The sequence below is a fragment of the Taudactylus pleione genome, unplaced genomic scaffold (genome assembly GCF_031769625.1).
Source record: "Taudactylus pleione unplaced genomic scaffold, aTauple2 ptg000136l, whole genome shotgun sequence".
Lineage (NCBI taxonomy): Eukaryota > Metazoa > Chordata > Amphibia > Anura > Myobatrachidae > Taudactylus > Taudactylus pleione.
In genome coordinates, this window is record NW_028284538.1 from 3,082,971 (window position 1) to 3,107,913 (window position 24,943).

General features: G+C 43.4%; 1 protein-coding gene and 1 pseudogene across 1 annotated transcript in view; one reads left to right on the forward strand and one right to left on the reverse strand.

Moving 5' to 3' along the window:
* Positions 1-1,063: 1,063 nt before the first annotated feature.
* LOC148522909 (alpha/beta hydrolase domain-containing protein 17C-like) overlaps positions 1,064-24,943 on the reverse strand; it is a 541,817-nt gene continuing 517,937 nt past the window's right edge. The window contains exon 3 of the mRNA XM_088473538.1: positions 1,064-1,244. Coding sequence (XP_088329664.1) covers positions 1,064-1,244 — 181 coding nt within the window. The remainder of the gene's footprint in view (positions 1,245-24,943) is intronic.
* On the forward strand, positions 19,055-23,443 carry LOC148522910 (alpha/beta hydrolase domain-containing protein 17C-like; annotated as a pseudogene).

Below are 24,943 nucleotides of genomic sequence, written 5' to 3' on the forward strand. Positions count from 1 at the left end.
AACACACTTCGCTACCACTTACAGTGTCACAAGATTTTTTATTAATAATAATAACACACTGCGGTACGACTTATAGTGTCACAATACGTGGATGATAAACTGCAGTCTGGCCGGCAGTGTCACCGAACAATAATAGCGCAGCTAGCACACACAAAAGAAAACTGAAAAAAAAAATATCCTTTTTTCTTGTGTGGAATGCAAATTTTATTTAACTATTTTTTTTAACACATGGGAAGTGCACCCTTGGATGAGGCAGCAGCCCCTTGATGAACAACACAGCACCCCTTCATGAACAACAAAGCACCCCTGTGGAGTTTGTACGGACCACCTGCAGAGTCACAAATACGTGGATGATAAACTGAGGTCTGGCCGGCAGAGTCACCGAACAATAATAGCAAACTAGCACAAACAAAACAAAAAAATAAGAAATATAAAATTAAATTTTTTTAATCTTTTGTGGAATGATAATTATTAGTTTTAACTTTAATTTTTTTTACACCGGGGAAGAGCACCCTTGGGTTGACAGAACACCCCTGGACGACACAGCACCTTTATGAACTGCAGCCCTAGCCCCTTGATTGACAGGACAACAGTGACATAGCAGCACCCTCCTACTTTATGTACTGCAGCCCCAGTCCGACAACACTGCACCCTTTAACAATTGCAACACTGCACCCTTGAACAACAGAGTAGACGAGAGCACGTCTGTTCCACAGCCGGAGTGAAAATGGCGCCAATCACTGGGACCTTTATAGAATCCAAAACCCGGATTCCGAGTTTGGCGGGAAAACCAGAGTCAGACTCTGATCCTACGGGCCAAATATAATAGGGTGAGAGTTTAGAAAATGTGAGAGTTTAGCAGTAAACTCTCACATTGGTTGAGTTTTATCTTCAAAATGGGAAAACATCTGAATGAGATTTTAAATAGCGAGAGTTTTTTTAAGTCTAAAAAAACATGCAAGTTCACACTGTTACTTTGTTTTTGGACTCTATTACATTGGCAAAGTTTAAAAAGTGTCAGAAACTCTCACTTTTCTAAACTCTCACCCTATTACATTTGGCCCTACATGTTCGAGTGGGTACGGTTCTCCGAGTCATTGTGCCCTCCTCCTATCACCCAGAGAGGCCACACAGCCTGTGGGCAGTGCTCACACAGTGCCAGTCCATGGGAGAAATCCACAATTTTGTCATTAGTGCCGTGTATAATGAGCACAGGACAGGTCACCTTGGTGATTGTGTCAATGCTGCAAAGGACATGATACAAAGGAATTATACAACAGAACCAACATGTAATAGGGCCACTAAATATACAGACTGGAAAAAATGCATCTTGTACCATTCAAAGCTGCCCTCCACTCACATGTGCTCCATACTGTTTTGCAGACCTCAGGTATCTCACTGTCTCTCCACCGCGCTTCTGCACTGAGGCAAACAGCGGGTGACTCCCCCTGCAATACCGGCTGGTAACAGGGTTGGGTTACAGCTGCCCTCTCAGTTGTCAGCAGTGTCTCTTTTTTTTCTCCTGTGACCGCAGCGCTTACCCCTCCGTTCCTCCCCTGTTTGATATAGACGGGGACAGTCGGAGGGAGTCACGCTCCTGGGTCACAGGACTTGCTTTCTTCCTCCCCCTTCTTTATTACACATTTGCCACCATACATTCTATACCTATAATTATATTTAATTTCATTACATTTATTTATATATTTTTTTTATAGATATATGTGTGTGCCCTTTCTCCTTGTGCTATATCACTGACCTAGCACTTATTTTGTGTGAGATATATCTCTGTACCAGCCTACTTTATTCACCTATATCTCAGGGGCAGATTGGATTCACTATAGCACACACATCTGACATCTTTTCTATCCCTCCAACAAGCTCTCTCATTTGGGTCCCCTATCTGTTACTCCCTCTGCAATGCTATCTGTATCAGAGGAGAGATACACCTAGAAATCCCAGAAAGCAGAAGCGTTGCCTTTCTTTTCACCTGGGAGCAACGTAATACACACTCTCTCATCCCCTGTTGGATTAGACAGGCGACAGCAGAAGTGTGTTTTGCGCAATTATATCCCAGGTCTTACTTTCTTCTGTCTGGTTTAGGCTATCATTATTTACTTATAGGATCATTCACTCATTTATTATTCTTTATTTTTGTGAAGCAGCGATTGGATTTAGATTTTACAATTTTTCCAATATTGCATTATACTTTGTGGATGTTTCCTATATTCAATGCATTGCACATTGTTTTATTGTTATTTTATTGTGTGACACCATTCTCAATTTTATTTAATTAGTGAATATAAAACTATAGAGGATCGCATCAGTAATATTTTCGCCTTATGATATATATTGAAAGTTGTTGTGCGACAGTCATTATAAGTATCATAAATAAGTCTCTCTTGTCACCAGAATTTGCTTAATACATTTTTGTTTACATAACTCTGTTTATGTGAGGTATTAACCTGATGATTTATACTAATAATTGTTATATGTGTACGTAACTCATATTTGTTAAAACAAAAGTTATTTCTTTCTCCTGGGTACAGAATCTATATCCAATTTTGTTATATACTTGTGTTTGTACATAGACATGTGCTATGTGCTAGATAACTCCTTATTCTAGTGACCAAACTGACCTTAATAACTTATACTGTATGAACTGCTGATATTCATAACATAGGGCACTTTAGGATACTATTTTACAACAGAGTCTATATAATATTCATCCTATAATCTTGTTTGTGCTAGCTCTCGTCTCCCTAATATAATTATCTCAAGTGGATTGATTAATACATAATGCTCATACTATAGTTATATGTCGCTAGTTTATCATGCACATCTCTATGACGACCATGATCAGTTAATTGTTTATTCATTTTTTTTCACCCAGAGATTTTTCAATCCCCCCTTTTTACCTTTCCCTTTTTAAGGTTCATTATTAAAGGTTAAGTTTTATCATTTTTTTCCTCATTTTCCTATTGTATTGCTGTTAAAGAGTACCCCGGTATAGACATTTATTTGTCTTTCCCCTTGTCTTTGCCTAGTGCGAAGGTATTTTTTCTCTGTGTATTACACAAAGTCTATGGGTGCACCACCAACCATCAGTTATCCAGGATTGTCCAAGTGATTAACTAGTATGTTGGTTCCTTCAATTATCTTATCATTTATCAGTTATCTGTAATAGCTATATTACTAGTGCGGACTCACTCTCGCTTTCTCTTTGCACCATTCAAAGCTGCTTATGTGTAGGTTGAAAAAGTGTCCCCCCCCCCCTGCCTAGCATCTTCCTTGCTAATGTTCATTCCCCGGCAAATAAGATGGATGAGTTGCTGCTCAGGGTCTTTGGCTACCACCTTATGAGCTCCTGCTCTGTCATTATTCTATCTGAGACTTGGCTCTCCCCTAATGTTCCGGATTGTGGTGCTCAGCTCCCTGAAATAACTTTATTCAGGGCCGACAGATCTGCTGACTCTGGAAAATCCAAAGGTGAAGGATTGTGCATGTATAATAACAACAATTATTGCACTAATGCAACAATATTGGAAAGCCACTGTTCTCCTGAGCTGGATGATTCCAAGGCTGCTTTGGAAATCCTATACAATGCTATCTCTAAAAGGTAATTGATTTACCCAGATGGACTGTTTATTGTTGCCGGGCATTTTTAACAAAGCTAATTTAAAGTCTGTATTACCTAAATTTTATCAGAATGTATTTGCTCCAACACGAGGGGATAACATTTTACTTAGATCAGATTTATTGCAGTGTTAAGGAGGATTATCAAGTTATGTGTCCTCATGTTGGAAATTCGGATCATTTATCATTGTTTCTTGCCCCAAAGTATAGGCCCCTGGTTAAACATATGAAAGTGGAAAATAGATCAGTTTGTGTATGGCCTAAAGAGGCCTTGGCTAAGTTATAGGACTGTTTCGAGTCTACAAATTGGGACTTATTTGTTCTTCATATGGAGGATTCTTGGGTTAATGTTGCTTTCCTGGCTTCTTCTGTATTATCTTATATTAGTGCTGTATTGGTAATGTTACCATAATGAAGTATTTCAAACAATTTCCTAACGAGAAGCCGTGGATGACCAGCGAGGTTTGTTCTCTGCTTCGTGTGCGGAATCAGGCTTTTAAGGCAGGGGATCATGATGTGTATAAAGTGGCTAGATTGCATCTGAAGAGGGGGATAAATAGGGCAAAAAAGGAGTTTACAGAAAAAATTGAACTTCAGTTCAATAACGTACATGACTCTAGAAGTATGTGGAAGGGAAGCCATGGCCTGATAGATTACAAAAATAAATCCCTTTCTTCTGGCCCTGTTAATGCCTCTCTGGTAGAAGAGCTAAGTAATTTTTATGCTAGATTTGATAGAGATAATACCTCTTCTCTAATTAAATTACCTTTTTCAAGCAAGGAGCCTAAATTAGTCCTCGCTGAATGTGTGGTTAGAAACAGATTAGGCATTAGTGTTAGGAAAGCGTCCAAGCCAGACGGGATCCCAGGGAAAGTTTTGAAAGGGTGTGCTAGTGAGTTAGCTAGCGTTTTTACATACATTTTTAACTTGTCTATGGCAACTTGTATTGTCCCAGAATGTTTTAAATCTACTGTAGTCGTTCCTATTCCTAAAGATTCTAAAGTTACGAGCCTGAATGATTTTCGTCCTATCGCCTATGACCCCTCTTATAATGAAGTGCTTTGAGAGGATGGTTTTGGCGCAGATGAAGGGTCATTTGCCTGCTGGCTTTGACAATTACACAGGGCTGCTATGAAAAAACTTTTTTAACGAATTTATGTGATACTTATAGATTTTTGGCTTCAGAACACGAAAATGACTCCCGATTTTGCATATCACACCACGTTTTTCTGCAAAACGTGTATTTATAAATAAGTAATTTTTTCATATTCTTTAAAGTAATAAATGTATTCTGCCTACATTATAAAACATTGTCTTAAATTAATTCAGTCAGTAGTATAGAACGTTGCAATTCAGTTCTCGTCTTAAAACTTCCCCCCGCCCATTGCCAGATTAAGGTCCACATGGTCCTGGAGTTGAAATTTGCAAAGGGACTAAACCCCATACTCTCTAAAGGAACATTTCACATACACACAACTACAGCTACAAGGTGAGCTGGCAAAGGTGAAACCAAATACAACAGATGCAACACAGTTTTGCCCTGCGCCTGCTCAGTTTAACCCCTGCCTACCATCACATACACACACACAGTACATATACAGTACACACCACTCATATAGGACTGATGAAACAATCTGTAAAAGTACTGCCTAAAGATGGAGATTCTTTCAAATATATTTGCACCAAATTCCCTAACCTATCTGATGCTAAACTGAAGGAAGGCATTTTTACAGGCCCTGACATTAGAAAATTAATAAAAGATTTAACATTTTGAGCGTGTAATGAATATTATAGTGGGACTTTCGTCGTGGACTTCGTTCAAACAAGTGATTTCAACATTTTTAGGCAATGTCAAGGATCCAAACTACAAATAAACTGTCAGGGAAATGCTTAATAGTTACAGAAACCTTGGCTGCAATATGAGTTTAAAAGTCCATTTTTTGAATTCCCATATTGAACATTTCCCGAACAATCTCGGAGACTACAGTGAAGAACAGGGTGAACGATTCCACCAAGACGTTAAAGATGTAGAAAGAAGATACCAGGGCCGTTGGGATGTCAGCATGATGGCTGACTACTGCTGGATGATACACAGACATGACAAAGAAAAAGCTTACAAGCGAAAAGCGACAAAACAAAGTTTGAAGACAAAAAAAAAACCAAGATATTACCGATTTTTTTTCAATAATTATGGTTTTGTTTCTATTATTGTTTGATTTTATTGTTATTTTATTATGTAAGTAAGACAAAAACACAGTGATATAATCTACACCTCTGATTTCACAAAAAAATAAAAAAAAAATGTATGTAACCTCCTTATAGGTAAATGTAATGTGGTAATTTTTTTTTAATATACTATTTCTTGATGTACATAGGAGTATAATTAAGAATATAAAAGTGTTATTAAAAAGCTTTCAATACCTTAAATTTCGCAGACCTGTGTTATTAATTTGCTTAAAGGCAAAACAGATCTACAGAGGATGCTTTGTTATCTGTGATTCATTATTCTCTTAGTCATCTAGAAGAGCCTAATAGTTATGCCAGAGTACTTTTCATCTACTTTAGTTCGGCATTTAATACCATTGTTCCAATTACATTGGTAACTAAACTATGAAGTCTGGGATTCTCTGTAAATTTATGTAATTGGATTTTAGATTTTTTAATCAACAGACCTCAACAAGTTAGAATGGGTAGTTTGAAGTCCTCTGCTATTAGAATAAGTACTGGTACTCCTCAGGGGTGTGTTTTAAGGCCACTCTTATTTTCCTTGTTTACACATGACTGGATTCCCCAGTCTAGTACAAATTTAATTATTAAATTTGCAGATGATACAACTGTTGTGTGTCCTATTAAGGACAACAATGAAGAGGCATACCGTGATGAGGTAGCTAGGTTGATTAAGTGGACTGAAGACAACTTCGTTCTTTATTTAAAAAAAATTAAAAGATAATTATTGATTTTAGACAGCAGCGTAGGTCTGAATTGCTACCCCTTACTATCGATAACTTTGTGATAGAGAGAGTTAATGATTTTATATTACTAGGCACTCTTATTTCCGATGATCGGATGTGGACCTCCAATATTAGATCAATGGCGAAGAAGGCTCAACAGCGCTTATTCTTTGTAAGAAAATTGTACGCAGCAAATTTATCTAAGGAAAATTTGGTTAGGTTTTATCGTTGTGTTGTTGAAAGTATATTGACGTACTGTATTACAGTCTGGTACGGAAACAGCACTAAGGGTGATCGTAAGCTCTTAGAGCAAGTAGTACGTACAGCTATGGGGATTATTGGTTGTGATTTGCCGTCTATTTCATCATATAGTGTGTGCTGTGTCCCTATAGTCCCTCTACCTGTGTAATGTAATGGGGGAGACACCCAGGAATTAGTATAAGGCTATGTGCAGGATGACTCCCCATCATATAGTGTGTTCTGTGTCCCTATAGTCCCTCTACCTATGTAATGTAATGGGGAAGACACCCAGGAATTAGTTTTTTATTTGTGATGACTCCATGTTGTTTCTATTGTAAAATGTCCTTTGTACCTTGTCCTTTGCAGCATCAAGAAAATCTGTAAGATCTCTTCTCCGGTGCTCATCATGCATGCAACAGAAAATGGAAGCATTGATTTCTCCCACGCGCTGGAGCTGTATGAACACTGTCCTCAGGCTGTAGAGCCCCTGTGGGTGATAGGAGGAGACCATGATAACCTTCATCTCTATGCACAGTATGTGGAGAGGCTGCGGCAGTTCATCTACCAGGAGCTGCCCAATCCCTGTGCATCTTATATAAAAATGCAATAAACAAACACAATAAAGATATATTTTAAATATAAAATCGGAGACACATTTATACAGATGATTCTATATTTTAAATAATAAGCAAACAGTTACACAAACAAGGGGGGGGGATGGTGAGGGGGGAAAGGAGGGTATCCTAGGTCTGCACCAAACTACACACATCTCTAACTAACAATGTGGGACAGTAGTAATTTAGGTCAGGCCATATAGGCCTTATATAGTATATGTTACATACTAGCCAGTAACACCATGCTGTGGTAAAAGTAGAAAGGCGATCTTCTGCGGGCAGAGCCATCCCCTCCATGGTCATATACATGCCTGATTGGAGTGACCATTCTCTGATGGACGGAGGGGATGGTGATCTCCATGTGATTGGTAGAACCACCTTGGCTGCACTGTTCATATGACGCAAGAGGGACTTTTTGTATTTAGAAATAGGCCAAGAAACAACATTCAGGATCCAAAATTCTGAGCCCTCAGGGGCCCAGTCTTCCATAATGTCATTTATAATTAGAATAATTTGGTTCCAGGGCAAAGCCACCAAATATGTGCAGCAGAGCCTGGGCGCCCATTGTATCTCCAGCAAATATTAGGGAGACTTGGAAACATTTCACTAAAAACACTGGGACACCTGTACCACCGTGTAACAACCTTATAGGGCGTCTCAGTAACCAAAACACTTCCAGAGGAAACATGTAAGTAGTGAGAGGCCTGAGGCCATTGATGGTCAGTTAGTGACACACTCAGATCAGTACTCCAAGCCCTGGTACACTTGGGAAATGTAGTAAAGGTCCTATCTACCAATCATCTATAAGGCACAGAAATGGAATGGTGGAGAGGTTCTTTCTGTGATCACATGGTCTCAAAAAAAGTCAGACCCCCTAGGTAATATACCTTGTTTATTTGCCTTCCTCACAGAGGACACAAGCTGAAGGTATGACCAGTATTCTGACTGGGGAAGACCCAACTCCATTCTCACATCTGGGAATGGAGTTGGGCCTTTTCCTAGTCCCTCCTGAACAATCTAACTTGTTTAGCCTTCAAATCTCAGGGGAGTTCCATAGTCAAAATGTATGTGTATCTAGGCCCAGGAGAGAATCAGGGTTACATAAAGGAGAGATCAATGGAAAGGAACAGAGGCTATACCTCCAAATATTGATGGATTTTAAAAGGGCGCTATTCAATTGTTATAGCGTGCCCGTTCTCTCATCTAAAGTGACGGGAGATCGCGGGACGCTATTCGATTGTTAACTTTTATCATCTAGTGTGCATGCCCCATGAGCAAGGAGAGTGGGGTGATGACGCCATGGAGTAGTCCATATCAGACAAAGGAGCAGAGCTTCGGCTGGGGAGATAGAAGCAGCTGCACTAGTGGATGTTAGAATATGTTCCAATTTGGACTGGAGTAACAAGGGATCTTGAGTTTTGCTTTGACTTTTACGACATTCCATAAATTCCAGTGCAGGAGCAATAAAATTATTGCTGAGGGGGGGCGTGGCCTGGCTGGTCTAGGGAACGGACGTATATCACTTCGGCTCCTGAAGTACCGAGTCTAATTGACCCGCTGATGTCTTTCCCCTGGTCTTGAGGGGGATCCACCTACTCCAGAAGCCCACCTGAACTTAATGGGACAAGGCTTAGCAGAGTCGGGAATCACTTTATGTGATTTTGCAGACTGCGGCCTAATTGCTCCCTCAGCCTGGGACTAAATTTGCCACCCTACCCAGAGAGAAATTCCGGCTCCCTGGCGTCCATCCATCCCACATCGGGCTCCCCCGGAGTCTCCTCACAGCCCCCGCGGACCCTCAGCGTCACCTTCACCTACCTTGGGTGGAGAGAGGTTGCCCCGGACGGGTCCGCCTGGCTGCGATCTCCGTCTGGCCCCAGACGCGACCTCCGGCTTCCCGCTCCTGCCGCCCGGCTGCCAGTGCGGGGCCGCTACTTCCGGATCTCCTGCTACACGTCGCGCCTTCCCAGGGGTGGATGCCGGATCCCTGTTGCCGCCGCCTGACCACCTGACTGAGGCCGCTGTTCCTGGTCTCTGCGGTCCTGCTGCCCGCCCTCGGTTCCGGCTTGTCTCCCTGTCACTGCTGCCTGGCGGTCTAGCTGGGGCCACGGCTCCCTGCTTCACCTTGCCACGCCGCTTGGTCTCAGAGGTGGCGGCTGGATCCCTGCTGGTGCCGCTTGACTGGGACTGCGGCTGTTGGCTCTCCTGTACCGCGCCATCCTCGCTGGATCGCGGCTCACGGCTCCCTGCTGCTACCGCCTGGCTGCTTAGCTGGGGCTGCTGCTGATACCCCAGGCTTGGGGCAATCTATCTGCAACACATCTTGTGTTGTCCCTGTGCCCTACACCCAGTCATACAGCTGCTGGACACTACTGAAGCCCCTGGGACACTTTCTGACAGCTGATAAGGTCCGGATGGGACGACCCTGAGGTCTTGCTGGTTCCTGGCACCACTGGTGAGTGTTGATGCTCCATTGCCCTGGTGTCCTCAATTACTATTATCCCAGCCAGCTGATCACTCCAGGGGAGTTAAATAACAGCTACTCTGCAAGTCTCCCAATTCTACTTCTCCCTGACTGAAGATTTGGCGCCACCTTGTGGTATACAGATATAACCACAATTTACACATTTTACAAATCCTCTATTACTAATACCAATCACTTCACTTTAAAATATTGAGTTCTTTTTTTTTTTTTTGCTATATATACCTCATATACTACTATACTCATATACGGAATTACCCGTGACTTTGATACTTGCTTCATTGAAAATGTGATATTGGCGTCCGCCATGAATACCTAGCCAGCAGCCTCGGGGGGTCTATGCTCCTTTGAGGCTCCTCCATGTGACATCTTTTTAAGTACCACACTCCGCATGCCCATTTCGCCTTCATATTATTTTATCATATCTGAACATGGGCAAAAGAGGGAGGATCCTCGTCCCCGAAATGAACGCGTCTCAATCGGACCTGAGACCCTTCCTTCTCCCAACCCCTTCCAAAGAGATTCCTGCACTCAGTCCATCAGATTCCCTTTCAAATTCTTCTAACCCGCCAAGCCCTTCCTCAGTTGAGGATTCCACCCTTCAATCCTCTTCTAAACTGGGCAGCGAGATTAAAGAAATCTTGACATACATCAAGACACTCCCTACCAAACAGGACCTACAAACGACCATCAGGCAGGAAATGGCATCTGTCAAGCGGGACTTGTCATTACTTTCAGACCGTCTCACGTCACTGGAAGAGTCTCAAGAATTTACGGACACAACACTGTCTAAGTTGACAGATATTATTTCATCACAGTCCGCTGAATTGCAATCTCTAAAATCCAGAGTGGATGATCTAGATAACAGAGGGAGACTAAATAATATCCGCGTCAGAGGCCTTCCCGAAGATGTCCAAACTCCTAACCTTATCGATGCCCTGACTAAAATATTCAACAAGATCCTCGGCAATGACCCACATGATAAAATTGTTTTTGACAGAGCTCATCGGGCTTTACGTCATCGAGGTCTTTCTTCGGATAAGCCAAGGGATGTTATTTGTCGCTTGCACTATTTTTCTCAAAAGGATGATATTATGCGTAAAGTCAGGCAATTGGAAGGTGTCGACTTCAATGGAGAGACTATTCACATATATCAAGACTTATCTTGGCATGCTCTTCAGCTTCGCAGAGCCTTAAAACCGCTCACTGATGAACTCCGCAAGAGGCAGTTGAAATACCGTTGGGGCTTTCCGTTTCATCTTCAGGTTACTTTCTCCGGTAAATCACATCTTCTCCATACCCCCTCAGATCTTCCAGCGTTCTGCTCTATGCTAGGCCTACCAGCTGTTGAAACGCCTGAATGGAAGGATCCTCTGGCCCAACTGGTCTTACCTCCTCGCTCAGAAAACCACTCTTCTTGGCATTTAGTTCAGCATTCCAGAAGACGATTGCAAAATCATCCTCTTCCGCCTGAATTGGAAGATACCTGAGGTTTTTTCCTGAGAATATATTTTTGCTATAAGCCTAATGTTTTCTAATATGTTCAGGTTTATTATATTATTCGTATTCTAGGAAATAATTTTTGATGTAATATCTAAATTTGTGATTTATTATAATCACACTGGCTAGGCCATTATAGTCTTGTAGGTTGTGATTATTTGTTTCTGTCCTACATTTCGGGGACGACTGATTACCCTCTCTGTAGTTACATGTTTTCATGTTCTAATCCTAATCTCACTAACATTTTCTAGTTTATAGACATTTAATATCCGCATTTGTTTTTTCTATTGCTAAGATGTCACTGTTTAAATTTATTTTTGTTTTATATTAGGACCGCATTTGACTAGGACCCCCTATGACCCCCAACCCGCTATCTATGTTACCATTTACTGAGATATTGGTTTATTATAAATTTTCCACTGTCTCAGACGCGGGAATTCTAATGTGCTCGATGTTGTATTATATTGTATCTTTATGCTTTTTTGTTTTTTCTCTCTTTTTTGTTTTCTTCTGTTTTTCCTCCTCTCCTGTTTTTCTGCCCTTTCTTTTTCTTTCCCTCTCTTTCTCCCAGGGACCACTACCATACTTCCCTACAAATCTCCTCAAATGACTACAGCTGCCAAGCTTATAGTTTCCTCTTTTAATGCCCGAGGCCTAAACATCCCGGAAAAAAGATCTAAGCTTTTACGCTCTTTATGGGCAGATAAAGTCGATGTGGCTATGATTCAAGAAACCCATTTTAAATTTGGGGTTCGCGCCCCTTCCCTTCTTGACCGTCATTATCCTACGGTGTTCTTTAGTAATAGTCCTGAAGGGAAATCTAAGGGAGTTGCGATTCTTTTTTCAAAACGATTACCCATCTCCGATGCTAAAATTTATAAATTGATCCCGGGTAGAGTACTTCTAATTACTTGTCAACTTTTCCACCAGGACTTTACATTTATTAATATATATGCCCCCAATCAGGCACAACATAACTTTTTGAAATCTGTCCTAGACCAGCTTGATACTCGGTTAAAGGGTATTATAATTTTACGGGGAGACCTTAACTGGACCATGGACCCTATACTTGATGCTTCTTCTAATTCCCCTCGATTCTCACAGGCTAAGTACAGACAGGTTAAACAGAGTTTCCATAATCACCAGCTGGCCGACTCCTGGAGAATTTTGCATCCCACCGGTCGAGACTATTCATTCTATTCCAACCCCCACAAGACATACTCCCGTTTGGATTATTTATTTTTGAGTCACAGACATCTCCACTTGCTCGCTGACGCCAATATTGGTCCCATCACGTGGTCGGACCATGCCCCTGTTTCTTTGACGTTGTCACTACCTGGGTTCTCGTTCGGACAATGGTCTTGGCGGCTTAACGAATCTCTACTACAAGATCCCTTTTGTAAGACAGAAGTTGACGCAGCACTCTCGGACTATCTAGCTTTAAATGTTACTCCCGAAGTTTCACAGATTACTATCTGGGAAGCTCATAAATGTGTAATTAGAGGCAAATTTATTCAACTCGGCTCTTACGTTAAGAAACGGAAATCTGCACGGATCTCGACTTTACTCCAGCGTATCAATTTGCTTGAGACTTCACATAAATCATCTCTATCTGGCGATGTTTATTTGAAGTTGTCAGAAGCTCGTGCGGAACTCAATAAGATACTTTCTGACGACATAAAGTTATCTTTACGGAAATGTAGGACCCGGTTTTATCAGTGGAGTAATAAGCCAGGGAAGCTTCTAGCACGGGCTTTGAGGACTCAGCGAGCATCTGGATTTATCTCAACTATTAAAGATAGTTCAGGCACATCTCACTCACTATCATCTAAAATTGCTTCCTGTTTTCGACAATATTATTCCACTCTCTATAACCTGGCGGGTTCCTCTTCTACATCAACACCTCCTGTTTCTTCCCAAGACATATTAGACTACCTCTCCACAGCTACCTTTCCCACCTTGTCTTCATCAGATAGAGACGCCCTAGAGCTTCCCTTCACAATGACAGAACTCGATTCTGTCATATCTTCTTCCCCTTCAGGTAAAAGCCCTGGCCCAGATGGTCTAACCATCGCATACTATAAAACTTTTAAGGATAAACTGGCCCCTATGCTTTTAAATGCCTTTAACACAATTTCCGCCGACTCTCAGTTTTCTAGACAATCTCTAGAAGCATTTATTTCGGTAATCCCTAAATCAGGTAAGGACCCCTCCCTGTGTCCGAGTTACAGACCCATTTCACTCCTTAATGTTGATCTTAAATTGTACGCCAAACTCATAGCCAATAGATTACACCCTCTTTTCCCACAATTGGTTCACAACGATCAAGTAGGGTTTGTCAGGGGCAGAGAAGCTCGTGACAATACAACTAAAATTCTCAACCTGATTCAGCTAGTGTCGCAGACAAATGTACCTACCATTCTTCTATCAACTGACGCTGAAAAAGCGTTTGATAGGATTAATTGGCTATTTATGAGGTCTGTTCTCGGTCACGTGGGATTGGGTCCTCTTGCTATACAGAGGATCTTAGCCCTATATGAGTCTCCATCAGCAAGAGTAAGGGTTAATGGCACCTTATCAGATCCCTTTTTAATAAGTAATGGTACTCGACAGGGATGCCCATTGTCCCCGCTAATTTTTGTGCTTTGCATGGAGGCTCTGGCGAGGTCTATTAGAATCAACCCCCATATCTCAGGCGTTCAGGCTGGCGGGACAGAATATAAACTCGCATTATTTGCTGACGACCTCCTAGCTATTATTTCTCAACTGGTCACATCTTTACCGCATTTGATGGTGGAATTTGAAAAGTTTGGGAAATTATCCAATTTTAAAATTAACTTTTCAAAGTCCAGTGCCCTTAATTTATCTGCTCCCTCCCCTACAATAGCGAGTATACAAGGTTCCTTCCCATTTACCTGGCACCCGTCCCATATCACATATTTAGGGATTAAATTTACTAGAAATCTGTCTCATTTATTCCAAACAAACTTTCTCTCCTTTCTTTCCTCAATCCGCTTGGATTATTCCCACTGGCACCTGAAGCAGCTTTCGTGGTTAGGAAAGATTAATGTGGTGAAGATGAACACTCTACCCAAACTGCTCTATGTTCTCCAGACGTTGCCAATTGCTGTTCCGGAATTCTTGGTTCCGCTCACTCACCTTACTGATCCGTCAATTTATTTGGTCTCGAAAGAGACCTAGAATCAGACGTGACTTACTTTCATACCCAAAACAGTTAGGTGGTCTTCAGCTCCCAGACATTAAATCCTATTATCATGCCACCCATTTAAATAGAATCCTTGAATGGACCAGAGACAGAGATATTAAACAATGGATTGCCATTGAAGGCTGCTTCATGAAACAACACCCTGAGATAGTTCCATGGTTGCCGTCTCTTCCTAAGATATCCCCTCCTCACCCAACTATCTCTCCCACCCTTTCTTTATGGAAGACTTTAAGGCTTATCCCTAACATCTCCTCACCTTTTGGCCCTCTCACTTCGTTTTTGGCTAATTCAAGGTTCCAGCCAGGTACTGACCCTTTTCCCAACTGGACCGAGGCGGGTCTCTTCAGAGTTGGTCAGCTGGTAAATGCTTCTGGCATTAAACAGTTCTCAGAGATCCGGGAAAGATGGAACATTCCTCAGTCGGATTTCTGGAAGTTTTTGCAAGTACGCCATTTCCTTACCTCAGATAATAGGCTTTCCTTAGCAAAAAGGGACCTCACTAATTTTGAGAAATTGTGTGTTACTCCACTATCCCCCACACATACAATATCTGCCCTTTATCAACTATTATTATCCAGTCAAGTGTCTAGTATTCCACCTTGGGCTAAGGCTTGGGAGAGAGATTTAAATTTAACTCTTTCTGACTCGGACTGGCAGACTATCTTTCTTAAAACCCACTCTAGCTCTATTTGTATTACCGTTAGGGAAACACAATATAAGATTCTAATGCGATGGTATCGTCACCCTGTCATATTACATTCCATTTTCCCATCAGTTCCCAACACCTGTTGGAGATGTTCTTCCGCTGTGGGTTCTCTCCGACATATTTGGTGGGATTGTTCTTCACTATCAAATTTTTGGTCAGATGTTATCTCTATCTCCCAACAAATCTTAGGCTTCCCCGTTCCCACAGGCCCAGAATTTTGGTTAATTAACCACTCATCGGTCCCATTGTCCCAGTTCAAGAAATCCCTACTTCGCCATCTGAGTAACGCAGCTCGTGCTGTGATACCTGTACTTTGGAGATCTGCTACTCCTCCTACACGTAAAGCCTGGTTTTCTAGGCTTGATTATTTTATGTCAATGGAAGATATTTTATATTCCTCTCTAGATAAGCCCTCTGAATTTGTCAATACCTGGTCTCCTTGGCTAGACTATAAGTCTTCAGATACATACAGGAATTATATGTCTTCCACCTCATCCACAATATAATTTATGATCCTTAGAATAACAATTATGATTACGCTTACACACGCGATAGTCCCTCCTTTTCTTCTTTCTTCTTCTCTTCCTTTCTCTGCTATTCTATTCTTGTCCTTCTCTTTCTCTATTTTTTTTTTTTTTTATTATATTTATTTTTGTTTGTTTTGTGATTCATCTTTTTTGATATATTGTATATCTGATATAGATTGTGGTATTTGTGCTATTAACCTGATTTTTCTAAGCAAACGAACGTTGACTTATTATCTGCTTCAGTTTTGTCAGCTGTACAATGTTTATTTCAACTGTATTTTTTTTCTTCTCTAAATATTCTAATAAAAACAGAATATACAAAAAAAAAAATTATTGCTGAGAATGTTACATAATCGTTATTGTAGCAGGAGTGCTGCTCCGGCAGCCATACCATGCCCAAAAAAATGCTTATACGCAGTCTCTCATTCTACAACCTCCTCTGTCAGTACAGACTAATGAGGGAAATGTTTCTGCCCAGTGGAGGAGTCAGGAGCTATCAGCCTCTATTAGACTCCTAGGGGTATATTTACTAAAGTGCAGGTTTTTAGAAGTGGCCATAGCAGCCAATCAGATTCTACTTAACATCTATCTAGCACCTTCTAAACGATAATAGCTATCTGACTGGTTGCTATGGGCAACATTTCCACTTCTAAAAGCCTGAACTTCTATAAATACACCCCCTGCTCTCCTCCTCACATCATGTCACTGTGTGTTACCAGCCCAGAGATCTGACCAGTCTCCTCCCACACATTCTAGATCAGATTGGATCCCTCCCAGCATGCCCCGCGGCCGCCGCGTCAGTCTGCACATGCACAGATGGACTCCCGGGTCATAAACCCGGAAGTCCAGTGTGCAGGAGAGATCGCAAAGGACAGCTCTTATCGGAAGAGCTGTCCTTTGCTGTACTGATCACATATGTTAGTGCATATATGATCTGTACAACTGCGGTATCCGGCGGTAAGTATTAGTGCATCCCGCCCCTGATCAGTTTTTTCTCCACACTCTGATGATTCTCATACATCAGTATGAGGGGCAAATGACAATTGACCGTTGCTCCCAAATGCTGGAATACGGGCAAAAAAGGTAATTCAAAAAAATTGGTTAAATTAAACGGATTTAACCAATTTGTTAGAAAGACCATTTTTGTGTATTCCAGTGTTTGGGAGCAAACGGTCGATTGTCATTTGCCCCCATACATTACCAGATTCTCATTCCAACCAGCCAGATTGGAGAGATAATCCTACAGTGTGTACCTAGTTTAAGGCAGTGTTTCCCAACCTCAGTCCTCAAGGCCAGGTTTTAGTGCTTGAGCACAGATGGTTAAATCAAAATAACAGGTACTAATTAAGTCACCTGTGCACAAGTATGGCTATCCTTAAAACTTGGACTGTAAAGCTGGGCATACACGTCCAGATAAAATGCCTAACAGATCGACAGACATTTTATCTGGCAGCCTGCCCAGCTGCAGATGTCCGCGGTATACAAAGCGAGATACCTCACAGTGTATTAGCCCCCGACATCTGCGCTCTGCCCCAGGGGAGGAGATATTTCCCTGTTCCTTCCATGGGAAGGAACACAGGAAATGTCGGCCGTGGCTGGGCATACACCGACATTTTAACTCATAAATATCGCATCGGACGGGCATGCTGGACAATCCGGTATGACCGACCGAACGATATTTAACCTTCGGTTGCCCGCACACACGCTACAATTATTGGGGCGATCCGCGGATATCAGGCGGATTGCCCCGATAATTGTAGCATGTATGGCCAGCATTAGTGTGCCTTGAGGGCCATGACTAAGAACCGCTGGTGTAAAGGTGCACATCCACTAGGCGATGGGGTAAGGACAGTACAATTACAACATTGTAATCGTACAATCGTTCCCCCTCCCCTGCAGTGCCTACACTGACCGATTAGACATTCAGTGTAGACACCCTCCATCATTCCTGAACATGGTCAATCTGTCGTTATCAGGATGTCGGAAACGGCCTGCGGGAGCGCACATTGCTAGTAGTTTTTGACATTATAGTGCACGATTAATAAGCAATTGCATGATTACGATGTCGGAATCGTGCAAGAGCTCATTAATATCTGCTAGTGGATGTGCGCCTTTAGGTGCAGTATGTGGCCGTGTACAACTCAGTGACACTATAAGGAAACCTGCAGACTTTGCACACCCACCATTTAGGAAATCAGTAAAGTGCAGCAAAGCGGATCTGGGAACCTGTGTAAGTGTTGTCTGACTACTGTGCCAGGGACGCAGGGAAGCAGTCGTCTTTACATGTATGACCATAGTTACAGGGGTGACACTTATTACATAGGGGTCTATTTACTAAGCAGTGTTAGGAGACAGAGTGATAAAGTGATAAGGTGCCAGCCAATCAGCTCCCAACTGCCATCTCACAGGCTGTGTTTGAAAAATGACAGTTGGGAGCTGATTGGCTGGCACCTTATCACTTTCTTATCACTTTTCACTCTGTCTCCTAACACTGCTTAGTAACTAGACCCCATAGTGTTACATTTATTCTACATATAAGCAGTTATATATATGCCCAATACATACAGTATGTAATCTAGTAATATAACAATGACAGTGCTAGCTGTGTGCAGGGGCTGAGGCAGAAGCCCTGGTCAGGGACATGTAGTGTCTGTGATGTCACCTCTATTGTGTCACAGGCTCATATCCACTTGGCTGTTACTCAGAGAGAGTAGTGGCTTTGTGGTTGCAGTGTGATAGGCGTATTATCCCGTGGTGGTATTATTATTATTATTATTAATTTTAGGATAGTTTTTGTTTTCAGTTAGTTTTAAGTATTAGTGTAGTTTTTCCTTTTATCCTATTTAGTATAGTTTTTTGTTTTAAGTTATTTATTATTAGTATTAGTGTAGTTGTTTCTTTTATCTATTTAGTATTATTAGTATAGTTTTTTGTTTTAAGTTATTTATTATTATTATTATTATTATTAGCGTAGTTGTTCCTTTTATCATATTTAGTATTATTAGTATAGTTTTTTTTTTTTTAAGTTATTTATTATTATTATTAGTATTAGCGTAGTTGTTCCTTTTATCCTATTTAGTATAGTATTTAGAAGTATTAGTATTTAGTATAGTTGTAAATTTATTATTTAGTATTATTAGGATTATTAGGCCCACTACCGTTGGCCTGTCTGAGAATGAACGGATTCTCTCTCAGGGAGCTTTGCTCGCTCTTTTGCTGCCCACCGTGGCCGAGCAGCATTGTCTCCAAACTGGCCTTTCAGCCCCCGGAGCCTTCATACACACTGCAGGACATTGAGGCCCCTCCAGCCCAGGACCTGGCTCAGGATGACCAGGTGGATCCCACCGTCCACCTACCTCCCATATGCAGCCTGCACCTATCAGGGAGCACTAACTGGCTGTACTCCCAGCAGGATCTGGATGCGGTGGAGATGTTCCGCTGCACTACCAAGCGGGGAAACAGCCTGGCCTGTATGTACATCCGCTGCGCTCCTGGGAGCCGCTACACCCTGCTGTTCTCTCACGGCAGCGATGCTGATTTAGGCCAGATGTGCAGCTACTACACTATTCTGGGCTCTAGGATTCGATGCAACATCTTCTCCTATGATTACTCTGGCTTTGGGATGAGCAGCGGCAAGCCAAGCGAGAAAAACCTGTATGCGGACATCGAGGCGGCCTGGCACGCCCTGAGGACCCGGTATGTATGGATGGGGTGTATGGGTCTCCTCTAGCCCTCACACAGTTGTATGTAATGGTGTGGGCGTCCGGTACGTATGTGGGGGTATGGTACACTAGGTACATGTGTATAGTTACTACATGCGGTGACCATATGTGTTGTGCTTTGTGCTCTTATTAGTCTGTATACCCCACTCAGCACATACACAGGTGATATAAATGTAATGGGTGTATTGGGGTCTGCTTAGAAGGAGACTGTGGGCTTAGTATTGCTGGCACTATAGGGCCTGGTTCTGAGGTGGGAGTAAAGCAAAAAACAGCAAGTAACTGTGTACCCAGACAGACCGTGTAGTGATACAAGGTGGGCACATACATTTATTCTTTGTGCCTGCAGGTTAAATACTGGCTGCTTTATTTTCCACTGCAATTTAGATCTGTTTGGACCCCTGCTCCCAAATCTAACTCTCTCTGCACATTGTACATCTGCCCCACCTGCAGTGCAGCATGGTAATACCCCGGGTGCACATTGTACATCTGCCCCACCTGCAGTGCAGCTTGGTTGTACCCCGGGTGCACATTGTACACCTGCCCCACCTGTAGTGCAGCATGGCTGTACCGCAGGTGCACATTGTACATCTGCCCCACCTGCAGTGCAGCATGGTAATACCCCGGGTGCACATTGTACATCTGCCCCACCTGCAGTGCAGCTTGGTTGTACCCCGGGTGCACATTGTACATCTGCCCCACCTGCAGTGCAGCATGGTAATACCCCGGGTGCACATTGTACATCTGCCCCACCTGCAGTGCAGCTTGGTTGTACCCCGAATGCACATTGTACATCTGCCCCACCTGTCGTGCAGCATGGTTGTACCCAGGGTGCACATTGTACATCTGCCCCACCTGCAGTGCAGCATGGTTGTACCCCGGGTGCACATTGTACATCTGCCCCACCTGCAGTGCAGCATGGTTGTACCCCGGGTGCACATTGTACATCTGCCCCACCTGCAGTGCAGCATGATAATACCCCGGGTGCACATTGTACTTCTGCCCCACCTGCAGTGCAGCATGGTTATACCCCGGGTGCACATTGTACATCTGCCCCACCTGCAGGCCAGCATGGTTATACCCCGGGTGCAAATTGTACATCTGCCCCACCTGCAGTGCAGCATGGTTGTACCCCAGGTGCACATTGTACATCTGCCCCACCTGCAGTGCAGCTTGGTTGTACCCCGGGTGCACATTGTACATCTGCCCCACAAGCAGTGCAGCATGGTTATACCCCGGGTGCACATTGTACATCTGCCCCACCTGCAGTGCAACATGGTTATACCCCGGGTGCATATTGTACATCTGCCCCACCTGCAGTGCAGCATGGCTGTACCCCGGGTACACATTGTACATCTGCCCCACCTGCAGTGCAGCTTGGTTGTACCCCGGGTGCACATTGTACATCTGCCCCACCTGTAGTGCAGCATGGTTGTACCGCAGGTGCACATTGTACATCTGCCCCACCTGCAGTGCAGCATGGTAATACCCCGGGTGCACATTGTACATCTGCCCCACCTGCAGTGCAGCTTGGTTGTACCCCGGGTGCACATTGTACATCTGCCCCACCTGCAGTGCAGCTTGGTTGTACCCCGGGTGCACATTGTACATCTGCCCCACCTGCAGTGCAGCATGGCTGTACCCCGGGTACACATTGTACATCTGCCCCACCTGCAGTGCAGCTTGGTTGTACCCCGGGTGCACATTGTACATCTGCCCCACCTGTAGTGCAGCATGGTTGTACCGCAGGTGCACATTGTACATCTGCCCCACCTGCAGTGCAGCATGGTAATACCCCGGGTGCACATTGTACATCTGCCCCACCTGCAGTGCAGCTTGGTTGTACCACGGGTGCACATTGTACATCTGCCCCACCTGTATGCAGCATGGTTGTACCCCAGGTGCACATTGTACATCTGCCCCACCTGCAGTGCAGCATGGTAATACCCCGGGTGCACATTGTACATCTGCCCCACCTGCAGTGCAGCTTGGTTGTACCCCGAGTGCACATTGTACATCTGCCCCACCTGTAGTGCAGCAAGGTTGTACCCCAGGTGCACATTGTACATCTGTACCACCTGCAGTGCAGCATGGTTGTACCCCGGGTGCACATTGTACATCTGCCCCACCTGCAGAGCAGCATGGTTGTACCCCGGGTGCACATTGTACATCTGCCCCACCTGCAGTGCAGCATGATAATACCCCGGGTGCACATTGTACATCTGCCCCACCTGCACCTGAACATCATCCTGTACGGTTACAGCATCGGCAGTGTCCCTACAATTCACCTTGCAGCCCACAACACCTGTGCTGGGGTCATTCTACACTCCCCACTATCATCTGGGCTGCAGGTTCCATTTCCCCGCATGCGGAAAACCTTCTGTTGCAATCCCTTCCCCAAGTAAGACCATGCTATTATTTTACACCAAGGTGTTGGTTTATCTGTGGAGCTTAGTATGTGCAGGAAACAAGCTCTGCTTTCTGTGACTGGTGAGAATTTAGGGGCAATCTAATACCAGGTTTCCATCAGCTCCATGAGATATGTCTCTCAGAGCTCATTTCTGCTCACAGACTATGGAAGTGCCAGCAACTATCAAAATGGCCTGATATAGGCACAGCCCCTAGGTATGCAGTGTCAGGCAATCATCAGCTATGGCTGGCCTAATCTGTATGTATTCAAATGGGCCCCAGCCACTCTTAGAGGACAAGTGGCCGTCACATAGTATAACAATGGGTTTTCGACTTTAGCCGAGTGAAGAATTTGCTTCATAATCATCTCGTATTTTATAGTCACATAAATGACATTTATTGAAGACATCACTTTTTAGATAAATATCTATAAGAAAATGCAACCAAATTAATGAGAGTATTCGAAGGGTAACTTCCTGCAGCTACAGTAGTCCCTCTACCTGTGTAATGTAATGTGGGAGACACCCAGGAATTAGTATTAGGCTATGTGCAGGAGGACACCCCATCATATAGTGTGTGCTGTGTCCCTATAGTCCCTCTACCTGTGTAATGTAATGGGGGAGACACCCAGGAATTAGTATAAGGCTATGTGCAGGATAACTCCCCATCATATAGTGTGTGCTGTGTCCCTATAGTCCCTCTACCTGTGTAATGTAATGGGGGAGACACCCAGGAATTAGTATTAGGCTATGTGGAGGAGGACACCCCATCATATAATGTGTACTGTGTCCCTATAGTCCCTCTACCTGTGTAATGTAATGGGGAAGACACCCAGGAATTAGTATTAGGCTATGTGCAGGAGGACTCCCCATAATATAGTGTGTGCTGTGTCCCTATAGTCCCTCTACCTGTGTAATGTAATGGGGGAAGACACCCAGGAATTAGTATTAGGCTATGTGCAGGAGGACTCCCCATCATATAATGTGTGCTGTGTCCCTATAGTCCCTCCACCTATGTAATGTAATGGGGGAGACACCCAGGAATTAGTATAAGGCTATGTGCAGGAGGACTCCCCATCATATACTGTGTGCTGTGTCCCTATAGTCCCTCTACCTGTGTAATGTAATGGGGGAGACACCCAGGAATTAGTTTTTTATTCGTGATGACTCCATGTTGTTTCTATTGTAAAATGTCCTTTGTACCTTGTCCTTTGCAGCATCAAGAAAATCTGTAAGATCTCTTCTCCGGTGCTCATCATGCATGGAACAGAAAATGGGAGCATTGATTTCTCCCACGCGCTGGAGCTGTATGAACACTGTCCTCAGGCTGTAGAGCCCCTGTGAGTGATAGGAGGAGACCATGATAACCTTCATCTCTATGCACAGTATGTGGAGAGGCTGCGGCAGTTCATCTACCAGGAGCTGCCCAATCCCTGAGCATCTTATATAAAAATGCAACAAACAAATACAATAAAGATATATATTTTAAATATAAACTCGGAGACACATTTATACAGATGATTCTATATTTTAAATAATAAGCAAACAGTTACACAAACAAGGGGGGAGGGATGGAGAGGGGGGAAAGGAGGGTATCCTAGGTCTACACCAAACTACACACATCTCTAACTAACAATGTGGGACAGTAGTAATTTAGGTCAGGCCATATAGGCCTTATATAGTATATGTTACATACTAGCCAGTAACACCATGCTGTGGTAAAAGTAGAAAGGCGATCTTCTGCGGGCAGAGCCATCCCCTACATCAGTGGTAGCCAACCCTGGTCCTCAAGAGCTACCAACGGTGCATGTTTTGCAGGTCTCCTCACAGAATCACAAGTGATATAATTAGCTCCACCTGTGGATCTTTTCAAATGTGTTAGCTAGTAATGAATACACCTGTGCACCTGCTAGGTGGTTTGGAAAACGAGAACTGTTGGTAGCTCACGAGGACCGAGGTTTGCTACCCCTGCCCTACATGGTCATATACATGCCTGATTATAGTAACCATTTTCTGATGGACGGAGGGGACGGTGATCTCCATGTGATTGGTAGAACCGCCTTGGCTGCACTGTTCATATGACGCAAGAGGGACCTTTTGTATTTAGAAATAGGCCAAGAAACAACATTCAGGATCCAAAATTCTGGGCCCTCAGGGGCCCCATCTTCCATAATGTCATTTACAATTAGAATAATTTGGTTCCAGAAGGGATTCAGAGAAGGGCAAAGCCACCAAATATGTGCAGCAGAGCCTGGGCGTCCATTGTATCTCCAGCAAATATTAGGGAGACTTGGAAACATTTCACTAAAAACACTGGGACAACTGTACCACCGTGTAACAACCTTATAGGGCGTCTCAGTAACCAAAACACTTCCAGAGGAAAGGTAAGAAGTGAGAGGCCTGAGGCCATTGATGGTCAGTTAGAGACACACTCAGATCAGTACTCCAAGCCCTGGTACACTTGGGAAATGTAGTAAAGGTCCTATCTACCAATCATCTATAAGGCACAGAAATGGAATGGTGGAGAGGTTCTTTCTGTGATCACATTGTCTCAACAAAAGTCAGACCCCCTAGGTAATATACCTTGTTTATTTGCCTTCCTCACAGAGGACACAAGCTGAAGGTACGACCAATATTCTGACTGGGGAAGGCCCAACTCAATTCTCACATCTGAGAATGGAGTTGGGCCTTCCCCAGTCCCTCCTGGACAATCTAACTTGTTTAGCCTTCAAATCTCAGGGGAGTTCCATAGTCGAAATGTATGTGTATCTAGGCCCAGGAGAGAATCAGGGTTACGTAAAGGAGAGATCAATGGAAAGGAACAGAGGCTATACCTCCAAATATTGATGGATTTTAAAAGGGCGCTATTCAGTTGTTATAGCGTGCTCGTTCTCCCATCTAAAGTGACGGGAGATCGCAGGACGCTATTCGATTGTT